The sequence below is a fragment of the Oncorhynchus gorbuscha genome, linkage group LG20 (assembly GCF_021184085.1).
Source record: "Oncorhynchus gorbuscha isolate QuinsamMale2020 ecotype Even-year linkage group LG20, OgorEven_v1.0, whole genome shotgun sequence".
Lineage (NCBI taxonomy): Eukaryota > Metazoa > Chordata > Actinopteri > Salmoniformes > Salmonidae > Oncorhynchus > Oncorhynchus gorbuscha.
The window spans coordinates 35,325,526-35,353,523 of NC_060192.1; the positions used below are offsets into that span (position 1 = coordinate 35,325,526).

Genomic DNA, 27,998 nt, shown 5'->3' on the forward strand with positions numbered 1-27,998 from the left:
GCCCCCAACCGGAAACACAACGTTTCGACCCCGAAAGAGCGGTGCACATGGAAAAACACCGGGGACTCGAGTTGATGAATGAATTAAATTCAGATGGATTATTGGAATCATATTCATCTCTAAATTGGATATAATAAGCGCTTTACTGAGGTATGTTAAAATATTAGCAAGGTTTGAGGTTTTCTCAAACTGCTAGCTAGCATGGCATTGCTAACAACTAGCAAAAAGCGCACCACGTTACAGCTAACGTTACTATTTTATTTCACAGCGAGATTAAATCACATTCCCTGCATTGTCATATCAACTGTGTTACGGACATTAGTATGAACGATTATGGGTGTATAACTTTTAGCGATTAATTTAGCTAACTTAGTTAGATATCCAAACGTAATGCCAACGTTTATGTACTTTGCCAATGTACTGTCTGTCAGCGTGACATTTGTTAACTTTGACGAACAGACCAGCATCTGCGTTAGACCCTTCTGACTCCCAGAAAGCTCCGACTCAAACTCCCATTCACTAGCTCTGCAAGCGTTATAATGGCAAAAATGCGTTCATTGAATTTCGCTGAGAAACTACCTTCATTTACTCCCGTTATGGCCGGTATAAAAAAGGCTTAAGTAAATCGGTCCAATAAAAATATTAGTTCAAATACCTTTTCAGTATATCCTGTTACTATCATCCGTAAAATATATTTTCAAATCAACTGGTCCTGGTTAAGCATGATCAACAGTACAACTATAAAACTCGAATAACCAAAATAACTTCGCTCATTGGTTTATAATTATAACGCCTATGAATCGGAGCATTCTGGACTTTAGAGGTCCCTAACGTAAAGATACTGGTTGAACTAGGTAACAACTACTTAATCATGAAACCCTGTATTCTACCCCTGAAAGACCGTGCTTAGCTACACTAATCTTCAGTTCTGGTGGCTAGAATAGGGCTGTGTAGTCATTAGTGTGCACATCTGAATAAATATGGTAGTCAATTGCAGGTGTCTTGTCAGTAGGCAGGTGTTCCATTGGCTGACATGGGTTCATTCTCTGACTCTTCTTCTTTAGATACATACATCTCTTGGTAAGATGACACTACTCACTGTGCCTAACATCTTCTGCTTTGTTGTTGTCCCTCCCCCATAGCCTACCATGCTGAAGTGGTGAGACTGGGTGGTCACAGTGATATGGTAATGTAAAGTGAATGACGCAGGACACTGACAGTACTGGCTACAACAACAAGACACAGCAGTGGTTTGCCTGTGATGAGTGGCGACGACACTGGTTTGGGGGCCCCTGGCCCGCTAGCAGGGTATTGGGAAAAAGTCAGTTGAACTCGTATTGTCTTCCTCTCACTTACTGTCACTTGTGCATAGCTATTTTGGGTCTGAGAGATGCTGTCTGATTGGGAAGGCAGAATCCTCTTGTATCCCAAATCAACATTCAAAATCGAGAAACTCAACAAAACAAAGAAACCGAAACTTTGGTTTCAAAAAGAACGGTTTTGATCTGTTGTGTGGGTGCTTTTGAGGGATAGATTGATTGACATTGACTGCCGGGTACAATGCAAAACTTAAAAAATTATTCTCATCGACTGGATTGTAAATCCACTGTAATAAATGATATCTTGAGATACAAAAAAAAAAAATCTATGATACTGTGTCCTCTAATCTGATACTACACTATCCTATATGAATTAAGATACTCTCTGATTCTAAATGATACTGTGTACTCTAATCTGATACTACACTGTCCTATATGAATTAAGATACTCTCTGATTCTAAATGATACTGTGTACTCTAATCTGATACTACACTGTCCTATATGACATTAAGATACTCTCTGATTCTAAATGATACTGTGTCCTCTAATCTGATACTACACTGTCCTACATGACATTAAGATACTCTCTGATTCTAAATGATACTGTGTCCTCTAATCTGATACTACACTGTCCTATATGAATTAAGATACTCCCTGATTCTAAATGATACTGTGTCCTCTAATCTGATACTACACTGTACTACATGACATTAAGATACTCTCTGATTCTAAATGATACTGTGTACGATACTCTGATGGCACTCAATTCTATTTTGACGATACCATTATCGGGATCCCCCCCCCCCTAACCCTAACCCCCCCCCCGATGCATTAAATGAAAACACAAAGCAGGTTATACTCTTTGGTCCTTTATAAACCTGCTGTTTGTAAAATACTGTGTGCTATAACCTGGAAAACAACATGGATGACAACATGTTTACATCTGTTTACAACATTATCTTCCTAAAGAAGTAAAAATCTGCTTCGTATTTTTGTCTTCTGGCTAAGGTACTAACAAGTATCACGATACTGGTCATACTCTGTTGTATTCAATGATACTGTACAATACTCTTGTGTAATTACTGTATGTGGTCTCTCCGTTGACCAGGTTACCCTCCCCTACTGATATCTATCAGGGGTATTAACATGTTTTGTGATTGGTCCCTGCAGATCCAGGAACGCTCAGCTTTGTTGGAGACGTGTCCATGGTGTGCTGCTAAAGGACAGTGTCTGGCCCTGCGCTCCTACAGGATCAACTCCCAGGAATTCATCACTCTCTGCACTGACCCACAGGTAGGGTAACGTTAACACACACACACACACATGTGCTCACGTACACAGACACACACGTATACACACACACACATGTGCTCACGTACACAGACACACACAGACACACACGTTAACACACACACACACACATGTGCTCACGTACACAGACACACACGTTAACACACACACACATGTGCTCACGTACACAGACACACACGTATACACACGTTAACACACACACACATGTGCTCACGTACACAGACACACACAGACACACACGTATACACACACACATGTGCTCACGTACACAGACACACACGTTAACACACACACACATGTGCTCACGTACACAGACACGCATGTTAACACACACACACATGTGCTCACGTACACAGATACACACAGACACACACGTTATCACACACACACATGTGCTCACGTACACAGACACACACGTTAACACACACACACATGTGCTCACGTACACAGACACACATGTTAACACACACACACGTGCTCACGTACACAGACACACACGTTAACACACACACACACATGTGCTCACGTACACAGACACACACGTTAACACACACACACATGTGCTCACGTACACAGACACACACGTTAACACACACACACACATGTTAACACACACACACGTGCTCACGTACCCAGACACACACGTTAACACACACACACACATGTGCTCACGTACACAGACACATACGTATACACACACACACATGTGCTCACGTACACAGACACACACAGACACACACGTTAACACACACACACATGTGCTCACGTACACAGACACACACGTTAACACACACACACACATGTGCTCACGTACACAGACACACACGTATACACGCACACACACACATGTGCTCACGTAAACAGACACACGTGTTAACACACACACACACACATGTGCTCACGTAAACAGACACACACGTATACACGCACACACACACATCTGCTCACATACACAGACACACAATCAGCACAACGTCAACAAAACACAGGGGTGTTTCACCAAGCAGGATCAATGGGTGAATCCTCAACTGTCTGAACAAGACACTGGGTTTAGTAGTTTCCTAGAGAAACTGGCCCTTGCCTGGATTTGTTTTGTTGTCCGCCATAGTGGCAGTATTATGAGAGAGTCAAGTTTTGGCTGAATTCTGTGTTACTGTCAGCGCAGTAAATGCATTCAGAAACTGTGCTAAATTATCCTTTCACTCTGCTAGTTTATAGTCTGAGTGTTGTCCTCTAGTGTTTTCCTGGGCCCCATCCTTCAATGCAAGAGTGAAAACAAGTGGTAGGGTAAAGAAACAATATGAAGCCAATGTGAATTTTGAACTTCCCCGACAGTTACCCATCATTTCTTCATTCAGCCTCGCCTCTTGCCAGGCCATTGTAAATATGAGTTTACTTGCCTGTTTTAAATAAACAAATAAATCAAAGTAACTTATTCTCCCCTACAGTGCCTGTTTCCCTTGGTCTCTCGTCCTTTGGAGGATGTCCTGGCCAGCCTGGTACCCCCTCTACACCAAACTCAGACAGGGAGCAAGAGGAAGAGCCCCTGCGGATTGGAGAACGGAGACCCTGCACCTTCCCCCAAACATGCACGATCGGTGGAGTCCGAAGTGGCCGAGGACGCCGTATCACAGAGTGCAGCTCTATCAGTCAGCGGCATCACCAACAAACTCAATGGGGAAGAAGAGCGCTTTAATGGGAAGAAGGAGAGAATCCGCCAATCAGAACACACCAACATGGACGTGGTGAATAAAACCCTCAAACACACACTTCCTGAGACTGAGAGGGGAGGGGCCAACGCATATCACGCGGATTCTGGTTGGTTGATGCCAGAAGAAATGGACCAGGAACTCCTAGAAGAGGAACAAGATGGTGTCTTTCGCCCAGAGGACGGTACACCAACTTTAGACGAGGGTTTTCCTCTCCAAAATAAGACTTTACCAGTCTTACAGGTGTCCGTTTCTGCTGTAGAGTCTGCTGTAGAGTCTGCTGTAGAGTCTGCTGTAGAGTCTGCTGTAGAGTCTGCTGTAGAGTCTGCTGTAGAGTCTGCTGTAGAGTCTGCTGTAGAGTCTGCTGTAGAGTCTGCTGTAGAGTCTGCTGTAGAGTCTGCTGTAGAGTCTGCTGTAGAGTCTGCTGTAGAGTCTGCTGTAGAGTCTGCTGTAGAGTCTGCTGTAGAGTCTGCTGTAGAGTCTGCTGTAGAGTCTGCTGTAGAGTCTGCTGTAGAGTCTGCTGTAGAGTCTGCTGTAGAGTCTGCTGTAGAGTCTGAAGGTGCACAAAAGGAGGTTCTCTCTACTATACAGGAGGCTGTATTTGCCCGAGAAAATACTTTTTCTGCCCCGCAAGTAGCCATTTCTCTCCCAGAGAAGATTTCACGTCCCTTACATGTGGCCGTTTCTGCCTCAACGTCTGCCCCAGAGAAACCCGTGGCCAAGGCTGCCTTAGTGGAGGTTGTCCCTACCTTCGAGGACACAGTGTCTCTTTTAGAGGCTCTGACGGCCCCAGGGGAAGTTACACAATCACGTCAGAAGGTTCACCCTCCCTTACAAAGGACTGTCAAGGTTGTGTCTGCGCCAGAGGAGGTTGTGCCTGCGCCAGAGGAGGTTGTGCCTGCGCCAGAGGAGATTGTGCCTGCGCCAGAGGAGGTTGTGCCTGCGCCAGAGGAGGTTGTGCCTGCGCCAGAGGAGGTTGTGCCTGCGCCAGAGGAGGTTGTGCCTGCGCCAGAGGAGGTTGTGCCTGCGCCAGAGGAGGTTGTGCCTGCGCCAGAGGAGGTTGTGCCTGCGCCAGAGGAGGTTGTGCCTGCGCCAGAGGAGGTTGTGCCTGCGCCAGAGGAGGTTGTGCCTGCGCCAGAGGAGGTTGTGCCTGCGCCAGAGGAGGTTGTGCCTGCGCCAGAGGAGGTTGTGCCTGCGCCAGAGGAGGTTGTGCCTGCGCCAGAGGAGGTTGTGCCTGCGCCAGAGGAGGTTGTGCCTGCGCCAGAGGAGGTTGTGCCTGCGCCAGAGGAGGTTGTGCCTGCGCCAGAGGAGCTTGCCATGGCTCCACCTGCCATGGAAGCTGTCCTGGTGTTGCAGGATGCTCTGTCTGTCTTAGAGAATGCTTCACCTGGCATAAAGGAGGGTCTCTCTGTCTTAAAGAAAGATGAGGAAGAGGAGTGTTTAATCGAGGAGGAAGACGTGGCTATACTTGTGGCTTTGGATGATGTCCCTGCCTCAGAAGAGGTTGAGAAGGCTCTACCTGCTTTAGAGAAAGATGAGGAGGAGGTGGCTACACCTGCCTTGATGGATAATGAGTGCGGAGAGGATGATCTGTCTGTCTTTGACGAGGAAGTTGGCTCCCCAGAGGTGATGTGTAGGCCCTGTAGTGTGGACCTCAGTCAGAGCAAAGTGCCTGTTGAAGTTCATGATGATGATGATGGTCCTATCAAAGCTAGAAGAAGAGCTCAGAACACCCGGCAACTAATCAGTAGCGATGACGAGATGACCGGCGAAGCCATGGAAACAGAATGGGAAGGAAGCGTCACTGAGGAAGTGGAAGTCGTGCCATCACCGCCAAAAAAGAAAATGGGCCGGCCGAGAAAGACTCCTATTATTAAATACACGCATGTAGTGGTGCCCAACTTTGACCCGGAAGTGATCTCGACTGAGGAGTTGGTTCCGGTTCCCGGGCCTCACCTATTCTGGAGGAATGAGCATAGTCTGTGTTGGCTGGACACCTTGCTGGTAGCGCTGGTCCACCTTCACACCCTGAGGGACAGACGGCCCACCAAGAGGCCCACTGTAGGTCAACCTGTCTGGGACCTGTGTGAGAGTTACAACCGGGCCTGTGGGCTCATCACAGCCTACCAACACACTGGCACAGGTGGGTGGACTTAACTATTTAGTAAGGTTTATTTGAATTGATGTACAACATTGGCAGCTAAGAGCTGAATATCTATTTTGAATGGGGAAGAATGTATCCGCACACAGACTATCCCTTTGATACAATACATGTATTGATTGAATTGCCCCTCTACAGACTTAGCCCTGTCTAAGCTCGGTGGCGGCGGGGTTGTACTAAGCTATATGGAATTGTTTTAAGAAGGTCATACCAACGATAATTTATTTATTTGATTTTGAATTTTAAGACTCCTTGAAGTGTCATTAAAAAAATATAAATATATTTTTGTTGGCTTTTCTGCTGTTAGCCCATACAAATGAATTGCATAAAATATTTACTACACGGATAAAGAGATGGTCCACCCCCCCAAAAAAAATCTGAAGTAAGTTTGTTCTGAAATGTCTGTCCTATATTTGAGAGAGAGATAAAATAACAGGAAATACAGTGCCTTGCGAAAGTATTCGGCCCCCTTGACCTTTGCGACCTTTTGCCACATTTCAGGCTTCAAACATAAAGATATAAAACTGTATTTTCTTGTGAAGAATAAACAACAAGTGGGACACAATCATGAAGTGGAATGACATTTATTGGATATTTCAAACTTTTTTTAACAAATCAAAAACTGAAAAATTGGGCGTGCAAAATTATTCAGCCCCCTTAAGTTAATACTTTGTTGCGCCACCGTTTGCTGCGATTACAGCTGTAAGTCGCTTGGGGTATGTCTCTATCAGTTTTGCACATCGAGAGACTGAATTTTTTTTCCCATTCCTCCTTGCAAAACAGCTCGAGCTCAGTGAGGTTGGATGGAGAGCATTTGTGAACAGCAGTTTTCAGTTCTTTCCACAGATTCTCGATTGGATTCAGGTCTGGACTTTGACTTGGCCATTCTAACACCTGGATGTGTTTATTTTTGAACCATTCCATTGTAGATTTTGCTTTATGTTTTGGATCATTGTCTTGTTGGAAGACAAATCTCCGTCCCAGTCTCAGGTCTTTTGCAGACTCCATCAGGTTTTCTTCCAGAATGGTCCTGTATTTGGCTCCATCCATCTGCCCATCAATTTTAACCATCTTCCCTGTCCCTGCTGAAGAAAAGCAGGCCCAAACCATGATGCTGCCACCACCATGTTTGACAGTGGGGATGGTGTGTTCAGGGTGATGGGCTGTGTTGCTTTTACGCCAAACATAACGTTTTGCATTGTTGCCAAAAATATCAATTTTGGTTTCATCTGACCAGAGCACCTTCTTCCACATGTTTGGTGTGTCTCCCAGGTGGCTTGTGGCAAACTTTAAACAACACTTTTTATGGATATCTTTAAGAAATGGCTTTCTTCTTGCCACTCTTCCATAAAGGCCAGATTTGTGCAATATACAACTGATTGTTGTCCTATGGACAGAGTCTCCCACCTCAGCTGTAGATCTCTGCAGTTCATCCAGAGTGATCATGGGCCTCTTGGCTGCATCTCTGATCAGTCTTCTCCTTGTATGAGCTGAAAGTTTAGAGGGACGGCCAGGTCTTGGTAGATTTGCAGTGGTCTGATACTCCATCCATTTCAATATTATCACTTGCACAGTGCTCCTTGGGATGTTTAAAGCTTGGGAAATCTTTTTGTATCCAAATCCGGCTTTAAACTTCTTCACAACAGTATCTCGGACCTGCCTGGTGTGTTCCTTGTTCTTCATGATGCTCTCTGCGCTTTTAACAGACCTCTGAGACTATCACAGTGCAGGTGCATTTATATGGAGACTTGATTACACACAGGTGGATTGTATTGATCATCATTAGTCATTTAGGTCAACATTGGATCATTCAGAGATCCTCACTGAACTTCTGGAGAGAGTTTGCTGCACTGAAAGTACAGTTTTTTTTATTATCTTTGTGGCAAAAGGTCGCAAAGTTCAAGGGGGCCGAATACTTTCGCAAGGCACTGTATATATATATATTTTTTTTACATGCATTTAGCCATCATAATTATGAAATAACACATGGAATCATGTAATAACCAATCTCAAATCTCAAAATAGCACTTAAACAAATTAAAATATTTACTATTTGAGATTCTTGAGATCCTTTGCCTTGATGACAGCTTTGCACACTCTTGGCATTCTCTCAACCAGCTTCATGAGGAATGCTTTTCCAACAGTCTTGAAGGAGTTCCCACATATGCTGAACACTTGTTGGCTGCTTTTCCTTCACTCTGCAGTCCAACTTGTCCCAAACCATCTCAATTGGGTTGAGGTCAGGTGACTGTGGAGGCCAGGTCATCTGATGCAACACTCCATCATTCTCCTTCTTGGTCAAATAGCCCTGACACAACCTGGAGGTGTGTTTTTGGGTCATTGTCCTGTTGAAAAACAAATGATAGTCCCACTAAGTGCAAACCAGATGGGATGGATTGTTGCTGCAGAATGCTGTGGTAGCCATGCTGGTTAAATTCTAAATAAATCACAGACAGTGTCACGAGCAAAACACTCCCACACCATTACACCTCCTCCTCCATGCTTCACGGTGGGAACCACACATGCAGAGATCATCCATTCACGTACTCTGCGTCTCACAAAGACGGAACCAAAAATCTCACATTTGGACTCATCAGATCAAAGGACAGATTTCCACTGGTCTAATGTCCATTGCTCGTGTTTCTTGGCCCAAGCACGTCTCTTCTTCTTATTGGTGTCTTTTAGTAGTGGTTTCGTTGCAGCACTTCGACCATGAGGCCTGATTCAAGCAGTTTCCTCTGAACAGTTGATGTTGAGATGTCTGTTAATTGAACTCTGTGAACCATTTATTTGAGCTACAATTTCTGAGGCTGGTAACTCTAATGAACTGATCCCCTGCAGCAGCGGTGATACTGGGTCTTCCTTTCCCGTGGCGGTCCTCATGAGAGCCAGTTTCATCATAGCGCTTGGAAGGTTTTTGCGACTGAAACTTCCAAAGTTCTTGACCATTCCATATTGAATGACCTTCATGTCTCAAACTAGTGATGGACTGTCATCTCTCTTTGCTTATTTGAGCTGTTCTTGACATAATATGGACTTGGTCTTTTACCAAATAGGGCTATCTTCTGTACCCCCCCCCCCCCCCCCCACACACACACACACACACACACACACACACACACACACTATCACAACACAACTGATTGGCTCAAATGTATTAAGAAGGAAATCAATTCCACAAATCCACTTTCAACAAGGCACACCTGTTAATTAAAATGCATTCCAGGTGACTACCTCATGAAGCTGGTTGAGAGAATGCCATGAGTGTGCAAAGCTGTCATCAAGGTAAAGAAGGTGGCTACTTGGAAGAATCTCAGATATGAAATGTTTCGATTTGTTTAACACTTTCTTTGGTTACTACATGATTCCATGTGCGTTATTTCATATAAGTCTTTATGTAAGTCTTCACTATTCTACAATGTAGAATATAGTACAAAATAAAGAAACCCTTGAATTTCGTAGATCAAAACGGATAACGCCGTCATCTTCGTTAGTTTCATTTTGTTGAGCAGACCTTTTTAAATGGAATGTCTCATGGTCTGGCGGTCACCGCTCTGGCTCTGTGACCTCACAGATACGGAAGTGTGACCTCACAGATACGGAAGTGTGACCTCACAGATACGGAAGTGTGACCTCACAGATACGGAAGTGTGACCTCACAGATACTGAAGTGTGACCTCACAGATACTGAAGTGTGACCTCACAGATACTGAAGTGTGACCTCACAGATACTGAAGTGTGACCTCACAGATACTGAAGTGTGACCTCACAGATACTGAAGTGTGACATCAACGGATGTGGTGGATTGAGATGATTCCAATGCAATAAAAACACATCTCCTAAACTGACTGATTTTTTTTTTTTTGGGGGGGGGGGTAAAAAAAAAGAATTACATTTCCGCGGGGGTGTGGACATGAGCAACGTTTCGTCAGTAAGCTGCCTTCAGCAGGGCTTCTTGTGTGTTAATCTATTACCTAATCCTTAATACATGTTTACACCTGGTTTGTGTTTGTCTCCCTCATCTCTCTCCAGACGGTGTTCTCAGAGTGCCCTCTGCGGTGTTACAGAGGGTTCAAACTGAGATGCAAGCCATCAGGATGTCTATCTTTAGACTGCTGGAGCCGCTACTGAAATGTAAACTGGGTAAGAACCTGGCTGGGGGCCTCCCGAGTGGTGCGTTGTTCCAAGGAACTGCATCGCAGTGTTAGCTGTGCCACTAGAGATTCTGGGTTCTAGTCCAGGCTCTGTCGCAGCCGGCCGCAACCGGGAGACCCATGGGGTGGCGCACAATTGGCCCAGCGTCGTCCGGGTTAGGGGAGGGTTTGGCTGGCAGGGATGTCCTTGTCCCATCGCGCACTAGCGACCCCTGTGGCTGGCCGCTCGCAGTGCACGCTGACCCGGTCGCCAGGTGCACAGTGTTTCGTCCAACACATTGGTGCGGCCGGCTTCCGGGTTAAGTGGGCATTGTGTCAAGAAGCAGTGCAGCTTGGTTGGGTTGTGTTTCGGAGGACGCACGGCTCTCAACCTTTGTCTCTCCCGAGTCCGTACGGGAGTTGCAGCGATGAGACAAGACTGTAACTACCAATTGTATACCACAAAAAAACAATTAAAATTAAAAAACAAGAACCTGGCAGGGAATCAGAGGTGATTGGTGATGGCTTTCAGCAGTTCATAGGTCAACCAACATGTGTGAAAGCTAGAGTCTTTCTGGATAAGAGCATCTGCAAAATGAATCGAATGTGTAATAGGCTATTTGTGCATGTGACCCTGCTCTTACCTACTTAGTCTAAAGTAATATACAGAGCCTTCAGAAAGTGTTCATACCCCTTGACTTATTCCACATTTTGTTGTTACAGCATGAATTCAAAATTCATTAAGTTATTAGTTTTCTTTTTGTGCAAATGTATTACATTAAATACAGAAATATCTCATTTACATAAGTATTCACACCCCTGAGTTAATATTATATTGAAGCACATTTGGCAGCGATTACAACTGTAAGTCTTTCTGGGTAAGTTTCTAAGAGCTTTCCACACCTGGATTGTGCAACTTTTGCGCATTATAAAAAAAACAAAATGATTTGAGCTCTGTCAAATAGGTTGTTGATCATTGTTAGACAACCAGTTTCGGGTTCTTGCCATAGATTCTCAAATAGATTCACTGTCCTCTCGGTAAGCAACTCCAGTGTAGATTTGGCCTTGTGTTTTAGTTTATTGTCCTGCTGAAAGGTGAAATCCTCTCCCAGTGTCTGATGGAAAGCAGACTGAAGCAGGTTTTCCTCTGTGATTATGCCTCTTCTGTTTCTTTCATTTTTATCTTGTAAAACTTCCCAGTTCATAATGATTACAAGCATACCACCTTCTCAACCAACTCTTACATTCAGAACTAACACAAACATACCACCTTCTCAACCATCTCTTATCTTCAGAACTAACACAAACATACCACCTTCTCAACCATCTCTTATCTTCAGAACTAACACAAACATACCACCTTCTCAACCATCTCTTATCTTCAGAACTAACACAAACATACAAACATACCACCTTCTCAATCATCTCTTACCTTCAGAACTAACACAAACATACCACCTTCTTTATCCTTTACCTTCAGAACTAACACAAACATACCACCTTCTCAACCATCTCTTATCTTCAGAACTAACACAAACATACCACCTTCTCAATCATCTCTTACCTTCAGAACTAACACAAACATACCACCTTCTTTATCCTTTATCTTCAGAACTAACACAAACATACCACCTTCTTTATCCTTTACCTTCAGAACTAACACAAACATTCCACCATCTCAACCATCTCTTATCTTCAGAACTAACACAAACATACCACCTTCTTTATCCTTTACCTTCAGAACTAACACAAACATACCACCTTCTCAACCATCTCTTATCTTCAGAACTAACACAAACATACCACCTTCTTTATCCTTTACCTTCAGAACTAACACAAACATACCACCATCTCAACCATCTCTTATCTTCAGAACTAACACAAACATACCACCTTCTCAACCATCTCTTACCTTCAGAACTAACACAAACATACCACCTTCTCAATCATCTCTTACCTTCAGAACTAACACAAACATACCACCTTCTCAATCATCTCTTACCTTCAGAACTAACACAAACATACCACCTTCTCAATCATCTCTTACCTTCAGAACTAACACAAACATACCACCTTCTCAATCATCTCTTATCTTCAGAACTAACACAAACATACCACCTTCTTTATCCTTTACCTTCAGAACTAACACAAACATACCACCTTCTCAACCATCTCTTATCTTCAGAACTAACACAAACATACCACCTTCTCAACCATCTCTTACCTTCAGAACTAACACAAACATACCACCTTCTTTATCCTTTACCTTCAGAACTAACACAAACATACCACCTTCTTTATCCTTTACCTTCAGAACTAACACAAACATTCCACCATCTCAACCATCTCTTATCTTCAGAACTAACACAAACATACCACCTTCTTTATCCTTTACCTTCAGAACTAACACAAACATACCACCTTCTCAACCATCTCTTATCTTCAGAACTAACACAAACATACCACCTTCTTTATCATCTTTACCTTCAGAACTAACACAAACATACCACCATCCATCTTCAGAACTAAACAAACATCTTCTTTATCTTTCAGAACTAACACAAACATACCACCTTCTCAACCATCTCTTACCTTCAGAACTAACACAAACATACCACCTTCTCAATCATCTCTTACCTTCAGAACTAACACAAACATACCACCTTCTTTATCATCTTTACCTTCAGAACTAACACAAACATACCACCTTCTCAATCATCTCTTACCTTCAGAACTAACACAAACATACCACCATCTCAATCATCTCTTATCTTCAGAACTAACACAAACATACCACCATCTCAATCATCTCTTACCTTCAGAACTAACACAAACATACCACCATCTCAATCATCTCCTTTACCTTCAGAACTAACACAAACATACCACCATCTCAGAACTAACACAAACATACCACCTTCTCACCATCTTCTTAATCTCTCTTATCTTCAGAACTAACACAAACATACCACCTTCTCAATCATCTCTTACCTTCAGAACTAACACAAACATACCACCTTCTTTATCCTTTACCTTCAGAACTAACACAAACATACCACCATCTCAACCATCTCTTATCTTCAGAACTAACACAAACATACCACCTTCTCAACCATCTCTTATCTTCAGAACTAACACAAACATACCACCTTCTTTATCCTTTACCTTCAGAACTAACACAAACATACCACCTTCTTTATCCTTTACCTGCAGAACTAACACAAACATTCCACGATTGATTAAAAATGTACCTGATTTTACTTTGTGAGCTGACCCTGATTTTAATTTTTAATTTAATTTTTTTTAAATATATTTTTTAATCCCTGACCTCACCCTGACCCCTGCTGTCTCCTCTCCTGCAGGTCAGAATGAGACACCTGTGTTTGCCCTGCCCCTCCTCCTCAGGGCTGACTCCTGGGCAGAACCTCTCTTCCAGCAAGCTTATGAGTGGCAGTTTGAGTGTATCTCAACAAATTGTCAACATGCCACCAACACCAAGTAAGAGCCATCTTGAACTTTTAAGGCCAGTTTTCTAGACATAAATATATAACCTAGTCTTGGATTAAGAAGCACTTTCGATGGTGAATCGTCATCTCTCTGTGATTTAGTGATCAATATCATTATTAGTCATTATCCTAGAAGATATGTGGGGCGGCAGGGTAGTAACCGGAAGGTTGCAAGTTCAAACCCCCGAGATGACAAGGTACAAATCTGTCGTTCTGCCCCTGAACAGGCAGTTAACCCACTGTTCCTAGGCCGTCATTGAAAATAAGAATTTGTTCTTTAACTGACTTGCCTAGTTAAATAAAGGTAAAATAAATAAATAAAATGTGTTTGACAACTGTTAACAACTTTCTTTAGTTTTCATAAGAAGCCTCGTAGTCCCACTGCAATACTGTAGACCTGGTCATATTAACCTAATGGTCAGTACTGTAGATTCTGTCATATTAACCTAATGGTCAGTACTGTAGAATCGGTCATATTAACCTAATGGTCAGTACTGTAGATTCTGTCATATTAACCTAATGGTCAGTACTGTAGAATCAGTCATATTAACCTAATGGTCAGTACTGTAGATTCTGTCATATTAACCTTATGGTCAGTACTGTAGAATCGGTCATATTAACCTAATGGTCAGTACTGTAGAATCGGTCATATTAACCTAATGGTCAGTCAGGTGAGAGAGCAGATTTATAAGTGTCTTGTCTTCTCTCACCTACCTTCAGTAGACCTGGCTGGTAACAGCACAATGTAGGATAGGCATGGAAATGGGAATGTAGGTTTGCCAATATAGACTGTGAAGCAGGACCTGGCTGGTAACAGCACAATGTAGGATAGGCATGGAAATGGGAATGTAGGTTTACCAATATAGACTGTGAAGCAGGTTTACCAATATAGACTGTGAAGCAGGTTTACCGATATAGACAGTGAGGCAGGTTTACCAATATAGACAGTGAAGCAGGTTTACCAATATAGACAGTGAGGCAGGTTTACCAATATAGACAGTGAAGCAGGTTTACCAATATAGACAGTGAAGCAGGTTTACCAATATAGACAGTGAAGCAGGTTTACCAATATAGACAGTGAAGCAGGTTTACCAATATAGACAGTGAGGCAGGTATTTGGCAACATTTTAGCAGTGCAAAGAGCAAACAATACTGTGAACCTATTGGTCTAATTAAGACTCTTCAAGGAACTTGGCCCAGTAGCTACAATACAGATGGTGAAAAGGGTAGCGATTTAGTCTGTTGAAACTAATCCGTTATTTACTGGGGCGGCTGGTAGCCCTGCGGTTTAGAGCATTGGGCAAGTAACTGAAAGTTCGCTGTTTTGAATCCCAGAGCCGACTAGGTAAAAATGTTCTGTTCCCTTGAGCAAGGCACTTAAACCTTAAACCTGTTAGTAGGCACTTAAACCTGTTAGTCGTTCTGGATCAGAGCGTCTGCTAAATGACTAAAATGTCAATCTCATTGAATATTTCCTGTAGTTTTTGGTTTGGTATCTTTTGAAGAGCTTGACTCAGTACAAGTTTACCAGATGATGAAACGAGTCGATATTATTTGTTGAAACCTTCATCTCTTATATTTCTGTGTGAATTAAAATGTAATTGGTTTAGATGGCTTATAATACTTTTTAAAGTGAGATGAAAACTATAAACAAAAAAACTCGTTCCCATACCGGGAGTCGAACCCGGGCCGCCTGGGTGAAAACCAGGAATCCTAACCGCTAGACCATATGGGAAGCTGTGTCTGTCTGTATTTTAAATGGGCTTTTGAATGGTAACAAGAACAATGATGTAATGTTGACAGAAAGGGAGTGTACAAGGACATTTAAGAAAATAATTTTCATTAAACAAATAAAGGGGGAAACTGACTCACTCAACTGGATCAAATGGTCTCTGTGTCTTTTATTTACTATCAAATTTCTTTCAGATGTAAGAAGACCCTCACCACTTTCACCAAGGTGCTTTCTGATTGGCACCCTCTCAACGCAGCCCACCAATCACGTTGCAGCAAGTGTAATAAGAGGAAGCAGACCAGGATGTTGGTGCTGGAGAGGTGAGGGCGCAACCTGTAACCTTTCATACCTGGGGTGTATCTCAACCAGGGTTGGGGTCAATTTAGTTGTTTTTTTAAATTCAGGAAGTGAATGAAATTGAAATTCTGTTCACGAATTGAGAAGTCCTCATAGAAAACAATGGGCAACTTCCTATTCAGTGGAGGAGTAGAACTGAATTGACCCCAACCCTGATCTTAAGTGAATTCCGCTCCGGGGATTTCCAGGCCCTTTTCTCTTTACCTATTCATTCAGTGCAGATGGACGAGATGAGTAGTGGACTATTGAGATGGAGCCGTGTAGTTGATATTGTAGACGATTGAGATGGAGCCGTGTAGTTGATAATGTAGACGATTGAGATGGGGCCGTGTAGTTGATATTGTAGACGATTGAGATGGGGCCGTGTAGTTGATATTGTAGACGATTGAGATGGGGCCGTGTAGTTGATATTGTAGACGATTGAGATGGGGCCGTGTAGTTGAGGGCTTGAAGTTGACGTATGCTGCCACCTGGTGGCCATGTTGGAAGACCACCGCATTAATTCTTCCGATAACAGCTGACAAGCTTTCAGAAAGAACATGATGACAGTGCCTAAAACGTCTTTGATTCATCAGTATTTGGCTGCTCTAACATGGCAGGAAAGACAACGGGGGGGGGGGGAAGACATGTTTATGGATTCCCCTCAATCATGAAACACCAGGATACACCAACTGTGGGAAAAGCGAAGAAACCTTTTTGCCTGTCAAGACCTGAACCCAGACAACTGTCAGTACAGGGTCTGCTACGATCATTTCATCACTGGTAAGTCAAGTCTGATCAATTTCCAGTTTAGTTTAGCCGTTATGCTAACCAGGTGTTGACAACACTGTTAGACAAAATTAGCTAGAAAGATAAAGCTAGTTGTAGTCTAGCTATTAGCTTGTAGTCTAGCTATTAGCCTGTAGTCTATCTATTAGCATGTGTTACGTGAGTTTAACGTTTTAGGGGGAGCAATTTTTGCACCATTAAAACATGCACCTTTTATAACATGCATTTATCATCGCATTTGCAAACTAATGTAAGTCTAGTATTCCTAATGTGATGAGTAGATTGGATGGTCATAATGTAGGCTATTAATAAGTGGGTTGTGGCATCGGCCTATAGGTTATTCTAGAGACCTTTCTGTGGCCTTATGACAAACATTTCATGGACTTGTAAAATGACTGGAGACATTAGCAGAATATATATTTTTAAATACGATGGTAGTGTAGGCCTATGCTATGCTATGTTAATTATCCTAACCTGCTATGTTAATTATTGTAGCCTGCTATGCTAATTATCCTAACCTGCTATGCTAATTATCCTAGCCTCCTATGTTAATTATCCTAGCCTGCTATGCTAATTATCCTAACCTGCTATGTTAATTATCCTAGCCTGCTATGTTAATTATCCTAGCCTCCTATGTTAATTATCCTAACCTGCTATGTTAATTATCCTAGCCTGCTATGTTAATTATCCTAACCTGCTATGTTAATTATCCTAGCCTGCTATGTTAATTATCCTACCCTGCTATGTTAATTATCCTAGCCTGCTATGTTAATTATCCTAGCCTGCTATGTGAATTATCCTAGCCTGCTATGTTAATTATCCTAGCCTGCTATGTTAATTATCCTAATTTACTACGAAAAGCCAAATGACGTAGTCGGATCCCTTCTAGCGATGACCATGAAAAGAGAAGACACAAATTGTACAATATGAGGCTCTTATAGCCTGGAGGAGGACATTATTTCACATTTGTAGAGAACTTGATTCATAAGTAGAGGTAAAATGTATGGACATTACAGCATAGGACAAATGCCTCACTGGGATATGACAACCTGTTGTGTTGACTAATGTTCCAGCCCAACAATATATTTAATATTTATATGACACTAAAACACCTGAACGAATTAAGATGTGAAGATGAGTAATGCTGCATGCTGGACCATCAGTTTCTCCCTGTGAAGATGACCAATGTTGCAGCACCATCAGTTTCTCCCTGTGAAGATGAGTAATGCTGCAGCACCATCAGTTTCCCCCTGTGAAGATGAGTAATGCTGCAGCACCATCAGTTCCCCCCTGTGAAGATGAGTAATGCTGCAGCACCATCAGTTTCCCCCTGTGAAGATGAGTAATGCTGCAGCACCATCAGTTTCCCCCCCTGTGAAGATGAGTAATGCTGCAGCACCATCAGTTTCCCCCTGTGAAGATGAGTAATGCTGCAGCACCATCAGTTCCCCCTGTGAAGATGAGTAATGCTGCAGCACCATCAGTTCCCCCCTGTGAAGATGAGTAATGCTGCAGCACCATCAGTTTCTCCCTGTGAAGATGAGTAATGCTGCAGCACCATCAGTTCCCCCCTGTGAAGATGAGTAATGCTGCAGCACCATCAGTTCCCCCTGTGAAGATGAGTAATGCTGCAGCACCATCAGTTTCTCCCTGTGAAGATGACCAGCACCATCAGTTTCTCCCTGTGAAGATGACCAATGCTGCAGCACCATCAGTTCCCCCTGTGAAGATGAGTAATGCTGCAGCATTTATACTTCTTCGTCCTTTTCCAGATATGAAAGGAGATCATCCTTCAGTTAGACACATTGGTTGTCAAATGCTCTACTTTGGTAAATCTGAATAATTTATGTTGTGCCATTGGTTTCCATTGGTTGTGCCATTGGTTGTGCCATTGGTTGTGCCATGGTTGTCTCATTGTGAAGATTGGTTGTGTCATTGCATTGTGTCATTGGTTGTGTCATTGGTTTGCCATTGGTATGACATCCATTGGTTGTGCCATTGGTTGTGCCATTGGTTGTGTCATTGTTGTGCCATTGGTTGTGTCATTGGTTGTGTCATTGGTTGTGCCATTGGTTGTGCCATTGGTTGTGTCATTGGTTGTGTCATTGGTTGTGCCATTGGTTGTGTCATTGGTTGTGCCATTGGTTGTGCCATTGGTTGTGCCATTTGAGTAGTGAGCACCTTGTCATGACAAAATAAACCGTATGATTATATACAATGTAATTTGAAACAACATGTAAAATACTAATGTTTATGATATTGTTAACATACTGCATTTTAATATATAGTTGTATAGGTGATATTAAAAGTATATTGTGTGTCATCTCTGCTTCACCCCATTGAATAAAATGTATTTCTTATAGCCCAACTATTGTCTTTCTTTTTACGATTTAAACACATTTAGCATAGACAATGTAATTGTTGTGGTAGTCTTTGGCAAACCATCTTCATTATCACAGTGGAACCTCCAAGTGCCGCTCAGGCCTTCTGGCAGACAAGTATCTGGCATGGAACTTGGTGGTAGTAGTTTGTATGTTCTAAGATCAGGATCCCATCATCTCCTACCAGACATTTCACCACCAAGATTACAAGGGTTGGATTTGCACTAAAACAATGTCATGTCAACACAAGGCATGTAAAACATCTGGTGTAGTCTTCGCCTCTACAGTGCATTTGGAAAGGATTCAGGCCCCCATTGACTTTTTCCACATTTTGCTATGTTACAGCCTTATTCTAGAATGGATACAATTTTGTTTTCCTCAGCAATCTACACACGATACCCCATAATGACAAAGCAAAAACAGGTTTTTATAAATGTTTGCCTTGAGACAAAAATTGAGCTCAGGTGCATCCTGTTTCCATTGATCATCCTTGAGATGTTTCTACAACTTGATTGGAGTCCACCTGTGGTAAATTCAATTGATTGAACATGATTTGGAAAGGCACACACCTGTATATATAAGGTCCCACAGTTAACAGTGGATGTCAGAGCAAAAACCAAGCCAAGAGTTTGATGGAATTGTCTGTAGAGCGCCGGGACAGGATTGTGTCGATCTGGAGAAGGGTACCAATAGGCATTGAACGTCCCCAAGAACACAGTGGACTCCATCATTCTTAAATGGAAGAAGTTTGGAAACACCAAGACTCTTCCTAGAGATGGCCGCCCGGCCAAACTGAGCAATCGGGGGAAGGGCCTTGGTCAGGGAGGTGACCAAAAACCCGATGGTGACTCTGACAGAGTTCCTCTATGGAGATGGTAGAACCTTCCAGAAGGACAAGTGTCTCTGAGGACCACCAATCAGACCTTTATGGTAGAGTGGCCAGATGGAAGCCACTCTTCAGTAAAAGGCACATGACATGGCCTGCTTGGAGTTTGCCAAAAGGCACCTAAAGGACTCTCAGACCATGAGAAACAAGATTCTCTGGTCTGATGAAACTAAGATTGAACTCTTTGGCCTGAATGCCAAGCATGAAGTCTGGATGAAACCTGGCACCATCCCTACGGTGAAGCATGGTGGTGGCAGCATCTTGCTGTTGTAATAGTTCTCAGCAGCAGGGACTGGGAGACGCGGCAGGATCGAGGGAAAATGAACGGAGCAAAGTACAGAGAGATCCTTGATGAAAACCTGCCCCAGAGCACTCAGGACCTCAGACGGGGGTGAAGGTTCACCTTCCAAAAGGACACTGGCCCTAAGTGCACAGCCAAGACAAAGCAGGAGTGGCTTCAGGACAAGTTTCTGAATGTCCTTGAGTAGCCCAGCCAGAGTCCGGACTTGAACCCGATCGAACATCTCTGGAGAGACCTGAAAATAACTGTGCAGCGACACTCCCCATCCTACCTGACAGAGCTTGAGACGATCTGCAGAGAAGAATGGGAGAAACTCCCCAAATACAGGTGTGCCAAGCTTGTAGCGTCATACCCAAGAAGACTCGAGGCTGTAATCGCTGCCAAAGGTGCTTCAACGAAGTACTGAGTATAAGGTCTGAATGCTAAATGTAAATGTCATATTTCAGTTTAACCATTTTTGAACGCTGTAACGTAAAATGTGTAACAAGTCAAAGGGTCTGAATACTTTCTGAATGCACTGTACATTGTTGACTGGTATAATTGTTTTTCTTGCACATAATAGCTAAACAATCTGTAAATTATGTTAATTGATAATGCTTCAGATGGGACAATGTCAAGGGGTGCATTGCAAAATGCCTACAAGGCAGCGTTTCTCAATCTCGGTCCTTGGGACACACAGCGGTGCACATTTTGTTTACACAGCTGATTCAAATCTTGATAACTTAATTATTTAAATTAGCTGTGTAGTGCTAGGGGCAACAAAACTAAATGTGCGTACCGAGGACCAAGTTTAGGAAACCCTGCGATAAAAGACTCACACTGTAGGCCAGAGGTTCCCACTCCGGTCCTCGAGAACCTTCAATAGCACACGGTTTTATTGTAGCCCCGGACAAACACACCAGGCTGCAACAAAAATGGCTGGGAACCACTGCTGTAGACCGATGGCTGCATTTGGCGTTGCAAAATGGGTTCACGTGGCTGATATCCTGAACAAAAGTATAATAATACTAATAAATAATACTAATTGTAAGAACAAAAGGTCATGTTCATTTGAGAATATAAAATACAAATTAGACAGGATTGTGAGCTGTGATGAATCAACATTGACACCTAGTTCATCTTGAATAATAGTTTTAAAGTTAACAATTAAAACAAGTTTAAACACTTCACTTCAAAGAATCAACACTATTTCATATTCTTTTCAAAGTGTTTCGTGTAAGCTAACTCCTATGTAAAGGTTAGACGTGTTAGTAACAAGGAGGCTATTATTACTAAAGCATAAAACCACAGGTGAACAAAAACATGTAAATACCAGAAGGGGCCAACTTTGCTCCACTGATCCCTGATCTACTGGCTGGGAGGACTTCTATTCCAGCCCAGCAATGGCACACTTCATTTTGATAAATTGAATCATGTATGTTAGTGCTGGGTTGAAACCGAAGCCTGCATGCCCAGCCTTCTCCAGTTGTAGGAGGTTTCTACATTGTGTGTGTGTGACCTTTTTTTAAATGTATTTTTCTTTACTCAATATGCCAACACAAGTACACATATAATCCTTGGTTTAAAAGGATCCATATTCTCTTGGGATATTCTTTAGGACCTCTTCATCTGCAGACAGGGTTTCACCGCTCTCTGTATCGGAGGACTGAACACATCACATAGAAACAGGCCGCATTCTACTCCAATGAGACAGACCTAAATATTATGTTGCTGTGTCTCATAGTTTTTCTCACTAGGGACTGTAAAGTGGGGAATCTTTTCGTAGTGTCCTCCCGCAAAGGTACCTGCCCATATCCAGAGTACTATTCTCCTGGAACTGCCATCTATTCCTTCCACCCGTTTCCATGGCTGTTTAGCTAGCTAGCTAGCTAGCTACAAATGCATTTTGAGTTTCAAAAATAAATAGATCAAGATAGGTAGCTAATCTGAAGTTATCTTGCTGGTGATATTTAATTTACTTGATTAGCTATACAGTATGTAAAATCAGCTAGCGAACATTACATTAGCTCATTTGAGTTAGCCTGCAAGCTGTCATTTTCAAAATTATATTTACTTGAATAGGTTCTTCCACTGCCTCCGTTTTCTGGGTCCTTAGAAAAATTTTATTAATGGGCAATCTTCCCGATGTTTACGGTAAAACGCAGCCAGCCATGTGGGACGATTGGAGGACTTCCGCCAGACTTGCTGGTCTTCCAAAGCTAGGTGATTTGCGAAGCAACTGCAAGCGCTCGAGCTTGTCTTGGTTTTCCTTTTTTCCTTTTTTCTGTTGCAGATTGTCGTTCTGTTACCAGTCGGTGCAGATGGAGGATAGGAAATGAGTAGAGGATTTATCATCCGACGATGGGAGACACCATGTTGTAGATAATGTCTTACTTTCTCTACCTCTGTTTCCTGAGGCTGATATGTATTCTGTCTGTCCCTCCAGGGTGTCTCCTGTGTTTGTCCTGCACTTTGTAGAAGGTCTTCCTGACAACGACCTCTGCGTGTACTCCTTCACCTTCCAGCAGCAGGAATATTCCGTCACCACAGTCATACAGTATGACCAGCAACTCAAGCACTTTGTCACCTGGATACACAGAACTGACGGTCAGTGTGACTTTGTCATTTAGTTCAGTATAACTTTATTTGTAAAGTTTTTGTTGTTGTTTACTGGTCAACAAGTCAATTTGTGTTCTTTGTAAATGTATATGTCGGGATTATCAACTTCCCCAGTCAGATGAACTCGTGGCTACCATTTGTATGTCTCTGCGGACAGTTTGAAGGAAATTGCTAACTAGTGTTAGCGCAATGACTGGAAGTCTATGGTAACTACTAGCATGCTTATAGATTGTTAGTTAGCATTGCCTCGCAAAACTACCTCTTAACTTCCTTCGTACTGGATGCAAGGACATAAAAATGGTATCCCTGAGTTCATCTGACTCTGGAAGTAGATAAAGGGCTTAATTGCCAAAATCTCAAAATAACCCTTTTAAGAATGCTATATATAGCTTATTCATACCTCCGTTATCAATGGATAGAAGCAATTATATTTCATAATTGAAAAGTAATGTCAGTCTCTGTCTAATTATGTGTAGCATTTATGAAGTGCCAATCAGTAGGTCTCTACATTGTGTTGGGTTAACTCTTTAAAAGAGATGGACAGCACACCAAAAACCTTCATTAATCCTTTTAGTTATCACAAGGATTCAGCACCTTCCTACGATTGAGGAATGATCAGAGTGAGCATGTTATCCAGTCCTCTGTGACTGTGGTAACTCTCCCCATCCACAACCAGTGTATAGAACCCAGTCCTCTGTGACTGTGGTAACTCTCCCCATCCACAACCAGTGTATAGAACCCAGTCCTCTGTGACTGTGGTAACTCTCCCCATCCACAACCAGTGTATAGAACCCAGTCCTCTGTGACTGTGGTAACTCTCCCCATCCACAACCAGTGTATAGAACCCAGTCCTCTGTGACTGTGGTAACTCTCCCCATCCACAACCAGTGTATAGAACCCAGTCCTCTGTGACTGTGGTAACTCTCCCCGTCCACAACCAGTGTATAGAACCCATTCCTCACTCTTCTCTCTTGCTGTCTCTCCCCGCAGGATCGTGGTTGGAGTTTGACGATCTGAAGCACCCTAACTGTGTCTCCCACACCCAGCTGGTGGTCCCTCCTAGAGAAATCCATGTTGTCTTCTGGGAGTTGAAGACCGACAGACCGGACAACCCACAGACACCCTGCTCTTCCCCTGTATCCCTGACAAGCACTTTACTGATACACAAAGAACTGCAGCAACCTCCCTTAGCCAAACTCTTTGTCAACAATGAATCTGAAGACATGTCTCAGACGGTCTCTGATGATGCGGACGATGACATGGACACCACCATCACTGCTGGCTATATTGCTAACGATATGGACGCAACATTAACGAATAACGTTAACTCTCCCATCGCCATCGGTTCCACCAGTGTGCTTCATGGCGTACCGGTTCAATCCTGTTACCACAACCTCTCTCTCCCCCTCCTTCACAACGACACGGCCGTTGTCGAGGCACTGACTGTGTCTGACGATACCGACAACGACATCATGGACGCCACGGTAACCACCGGTAAAGCTGGTAACTCGTCTATCAGTAGCACCACACTGCTTGACACCTTCGAGGGCCTCTCCCACGATGACGTTGTCACCCTGACGCTCGTAGAGGTCAAAGTTGGCTCTGATGGGAGGCCGTTGGACGACAACGATGTCTCCCTGGCTCCCAGGCAAAATGGAGACCTCTGTCCTCCTCTACCTGCTCCTACACCTGAGGCTGAGAACCCTGCATCTGCCCATGAAATGCCCCCTGAAGGTGAAACGCCCCCTGAAACAGATGTTGTCGTCATCAAAAGGCCATCGTCCCCTGATACTGCCAGTGGGTTTCTCCATGACAGCAGTGACGGTCCTTCTGAGCCCGACTTTGAAAAGCCCACTCCTCCTAGTCCTCCCAGGCTCAGAAGGGGCAGAAGCACCAGCAATAAAGCCAAAATGATGGCATCCAACACTCCAGTTGCACCAGCAGCTAAGGTGGTCGCAACAACACCACCAAGAACAGCTACACCAATGGCACTTCCTGGAAAGTGTGGTGGAATAATCCTGCCCTCAGTTGTATCTATGATGTCACCGTCATATGTGGAACCCAGCACCCCAGCACCAGAGGCCCCTACTCCTCCTTCTCCCCCGCCCCACTCCAAACCCGCTACTACCTCCACCTCTCTGCAGAGCAAACCCGGCCTCCCTCCACCCCCGGACCCCAACTCTCGCTGGTCCTACCTGCTTAGCCTCCACCCCACCTCCATCCCCAATCCCCCAAGACCAACCAGTCACTTCAAACACTCAACACCCAACCGGTTCCAGCAGCTTTCACATAGCTGGCAGACCCCAAAGATGGCTCCCCCCAACCCAGACGACAGGTTGAAGAAGCCTCCGCCTCTACCCAAACCCAAACTAAGTAAGGTGGACAACGAGGCCCTGCCGGTGAAGGCTGCCGAGATGTACGGAGGGTTCCAGGCCAGAAGCAGGATCGTAAATATAAACATGAACAGCCCCTCCAAGACTTCATCACCCACCCAGCTTCTCTCTCAAAGAACTGACCATCAAAATGGAAGAATACCAAGTCAACCTCCTGCCCTCGTCTCGCAAAAACCCCTTATCAACCACACCACTTCAGCAGTGCCTATTGTGACCTCACTTCCTCCCTCTCCAGGAGTCACGGAGATCCCTAACATCTCTTCCTCCAGGAAACACAGCCCCGGGGGTCAGGTCAGTGAGACCGATGCCCTCAGGTACAAGCTGCTGAAGAAGCTGAAAGCCAAGAAGAAGAAACTAGAGAAGCTGAATCAGATGCTGGGTTACCGGGGGGGTGCGGGAGGACGGGGGGAAGTAACCTGCACAACAGACATTACTGATCGGAGTCCCTCCCACACCGTGAGCTCTAGTACCTCTGTCTACGACAGCCCCGCATACGACCAGTTCTTTGCTGACCTTCTGTCGCCGGCGACGACCGCCAGCAACCTGTCGCCGGCAACGACCGCCAGCAACCTATCGCCGGACAGCACGGGTTTGCTGGAGATGCTGACCACCAATGGGCAAGAAGGGGGCGGGGACTTGGCGTGTGGGGGAAATGGTATTAGTGGAGCCTCACAGGTGGTGACACCTGTGATCTTGCATCCGGCCAATCACGGTGTAGTAGTGCCACAGCCCGGTCTAGCCGAGCCAATCCCGACCTCTGGTGAGTACTTCCTGGAAGAGTTCATATCCGGGTCGGCCAATCAGCAGACGGAGATGGAGACTGATACCCTTAGTGCTCTCGACCTGTTCTTTTAGGCACGTTAACTACAGGTCTAGGATCTGCTAACAACTCTTCCCCAACCCCTAAGCTTAAACGTTGGGGGGAAATGCAAAGCTTACCTCAGATCAGTGGCTAAGGCTACGTCTCAAAAGGCATGCTAATCCCTATATAGAGCCTCTGGTCAAAAGTAGCACCATAGAGATCCTATTAAATTAAACGATTCTAATGCCTAATTATATGAGTAGTGCACTATAAAGGGAGTAGTGTGCCATTTTGGATGCATTCAGACAGTTTCTAGGATAAACTGCATGCTACTATTCCTTTCAGTCGGGAGAGTGTGTGTGTGGCATCAATGGGTTGTTCTGTTCTGGGTAACATGTGTTACATGAAGCGGAATCAAACTGCCATTTTAAAGAGAGAGTTCACCTAAATTAAAAAGTGACATATTGGTTTTCTTACCCTGGAAGCAGTCAATGGACAAGGTACGATGGCGATCCCATGCTTTGGTTTAGTTTCCCTGGCATTGTCTCCACTAACGTTTGTGACACAAATCCCATTCAAGTCATGGGACCGGTGTATTCTCTTCTACACATCCTGTTCATATCATATTTAAGTGACTTTGTTTAGATTCACAATGAATTTTAGATCATTTTGGATGGTTATATATATATATATATATGCCATTTAGCAGACGCTTTTATCCAAAGCGACTTACAGTCATGTGTGCATACATTCTATGTATGGGTGGTCCTGGGGATCGAACCCACTACCCTGGCGTTACAAGCGCCATGCTCTACCAACTGAGCTACAGAAGGACCACAACAGATGTTTGGTTAGGACAGGATGCATGAAAAATGCTAATATCGGTCACTTGGATGGGATTTCTGATACAAATACTAAAACGTTAGCATATGGAAACAATGCCAGGGAAACTTAACCAAAGCATGGATTGCTGTCATCCATAGACCTGCTTACAGGGTAAGGAAACCAATGCATCATTTTGTCATTTGGGTGAACTGTCCCTGTACCTCTGGTAAGCACTTGGATATCGCTCATGGTTTTTTTCTGTGGTTTATCAAGAATGTTGAAGTTGAACATGGAGTAATGTTAATATTCACTGAGGGTTTGTCCTAAATGGCACCCTATTCCCTACATAGTGTCCTGCTTTTTGACTCAGGGTCTATAGGGATCTGATCAAAAGTAGTGTACTTTTTTTAAAGGGAATAAGGTGCCCATTTGTGATGGAGCCATTGTACTTACAGGTTCTGAGGCTTTAAGGGAGATTAAAAATGGAGGTTGTTTCAGAGTATTCTGGAACGTTAATAGACCCAATTATTTGATCCTGCTTTGTGGAAAAAACTCCTGAAGACAACATATGCTGTTTTTGTTTGCTTTTTTAAAATGTTTAGTTTGTCTGAATTACTTGAAAACTAGGGGGAAAAACCTGACATCTAGGATAAAAAATATGTTTGTGTTTTAAAGGGTGGTTCGAACTCTTATCTTTTGAATGTATTTTTTGTAATAAAAAACTGAGACAGAGTTCTAAAATGTTGTACTGAATCAGATACTGTATGTAATTCTAATAAAATATTATTTACATGGATACACATGTTTTGGGGGGT

General features: G+C 43.5%; 1 protein-coding gene across 1 annotated transcript; it reads left to right on the forward strand.

The window, feature by feature from the left end:
• Positions 1-10: 10 nt before the first annotated feature.
• On the forward strand, positions 11-27,981 carry LOC124007167. The gene is made up of 9 exons (XM_046317538.1): positions 11-150; positions 1,143-1,321; positions 2,491-2,613; positions 4,080-6,483; positions 10,534-10,644; positions 13,997-14,132; positions 16,067-16,192; positions 22,991-23,151; positions 24,154-27,981. The coding sequence occupies exons 2-9, from the start codon at positions 1,262-1,264 to the stop codon at positions 26,409-26,411; spliced, it is 5,379 nt and encodes a 1,792-aa protein (XP_046173494.1). The 5' UTR covers positions 11-150; positions 1,143-1,261; the 3' UTR covers positions 26,412-27,981.
• The last annotated feature ends 17 nt before the right edge of the window (positions 27,982-27,998 follow it).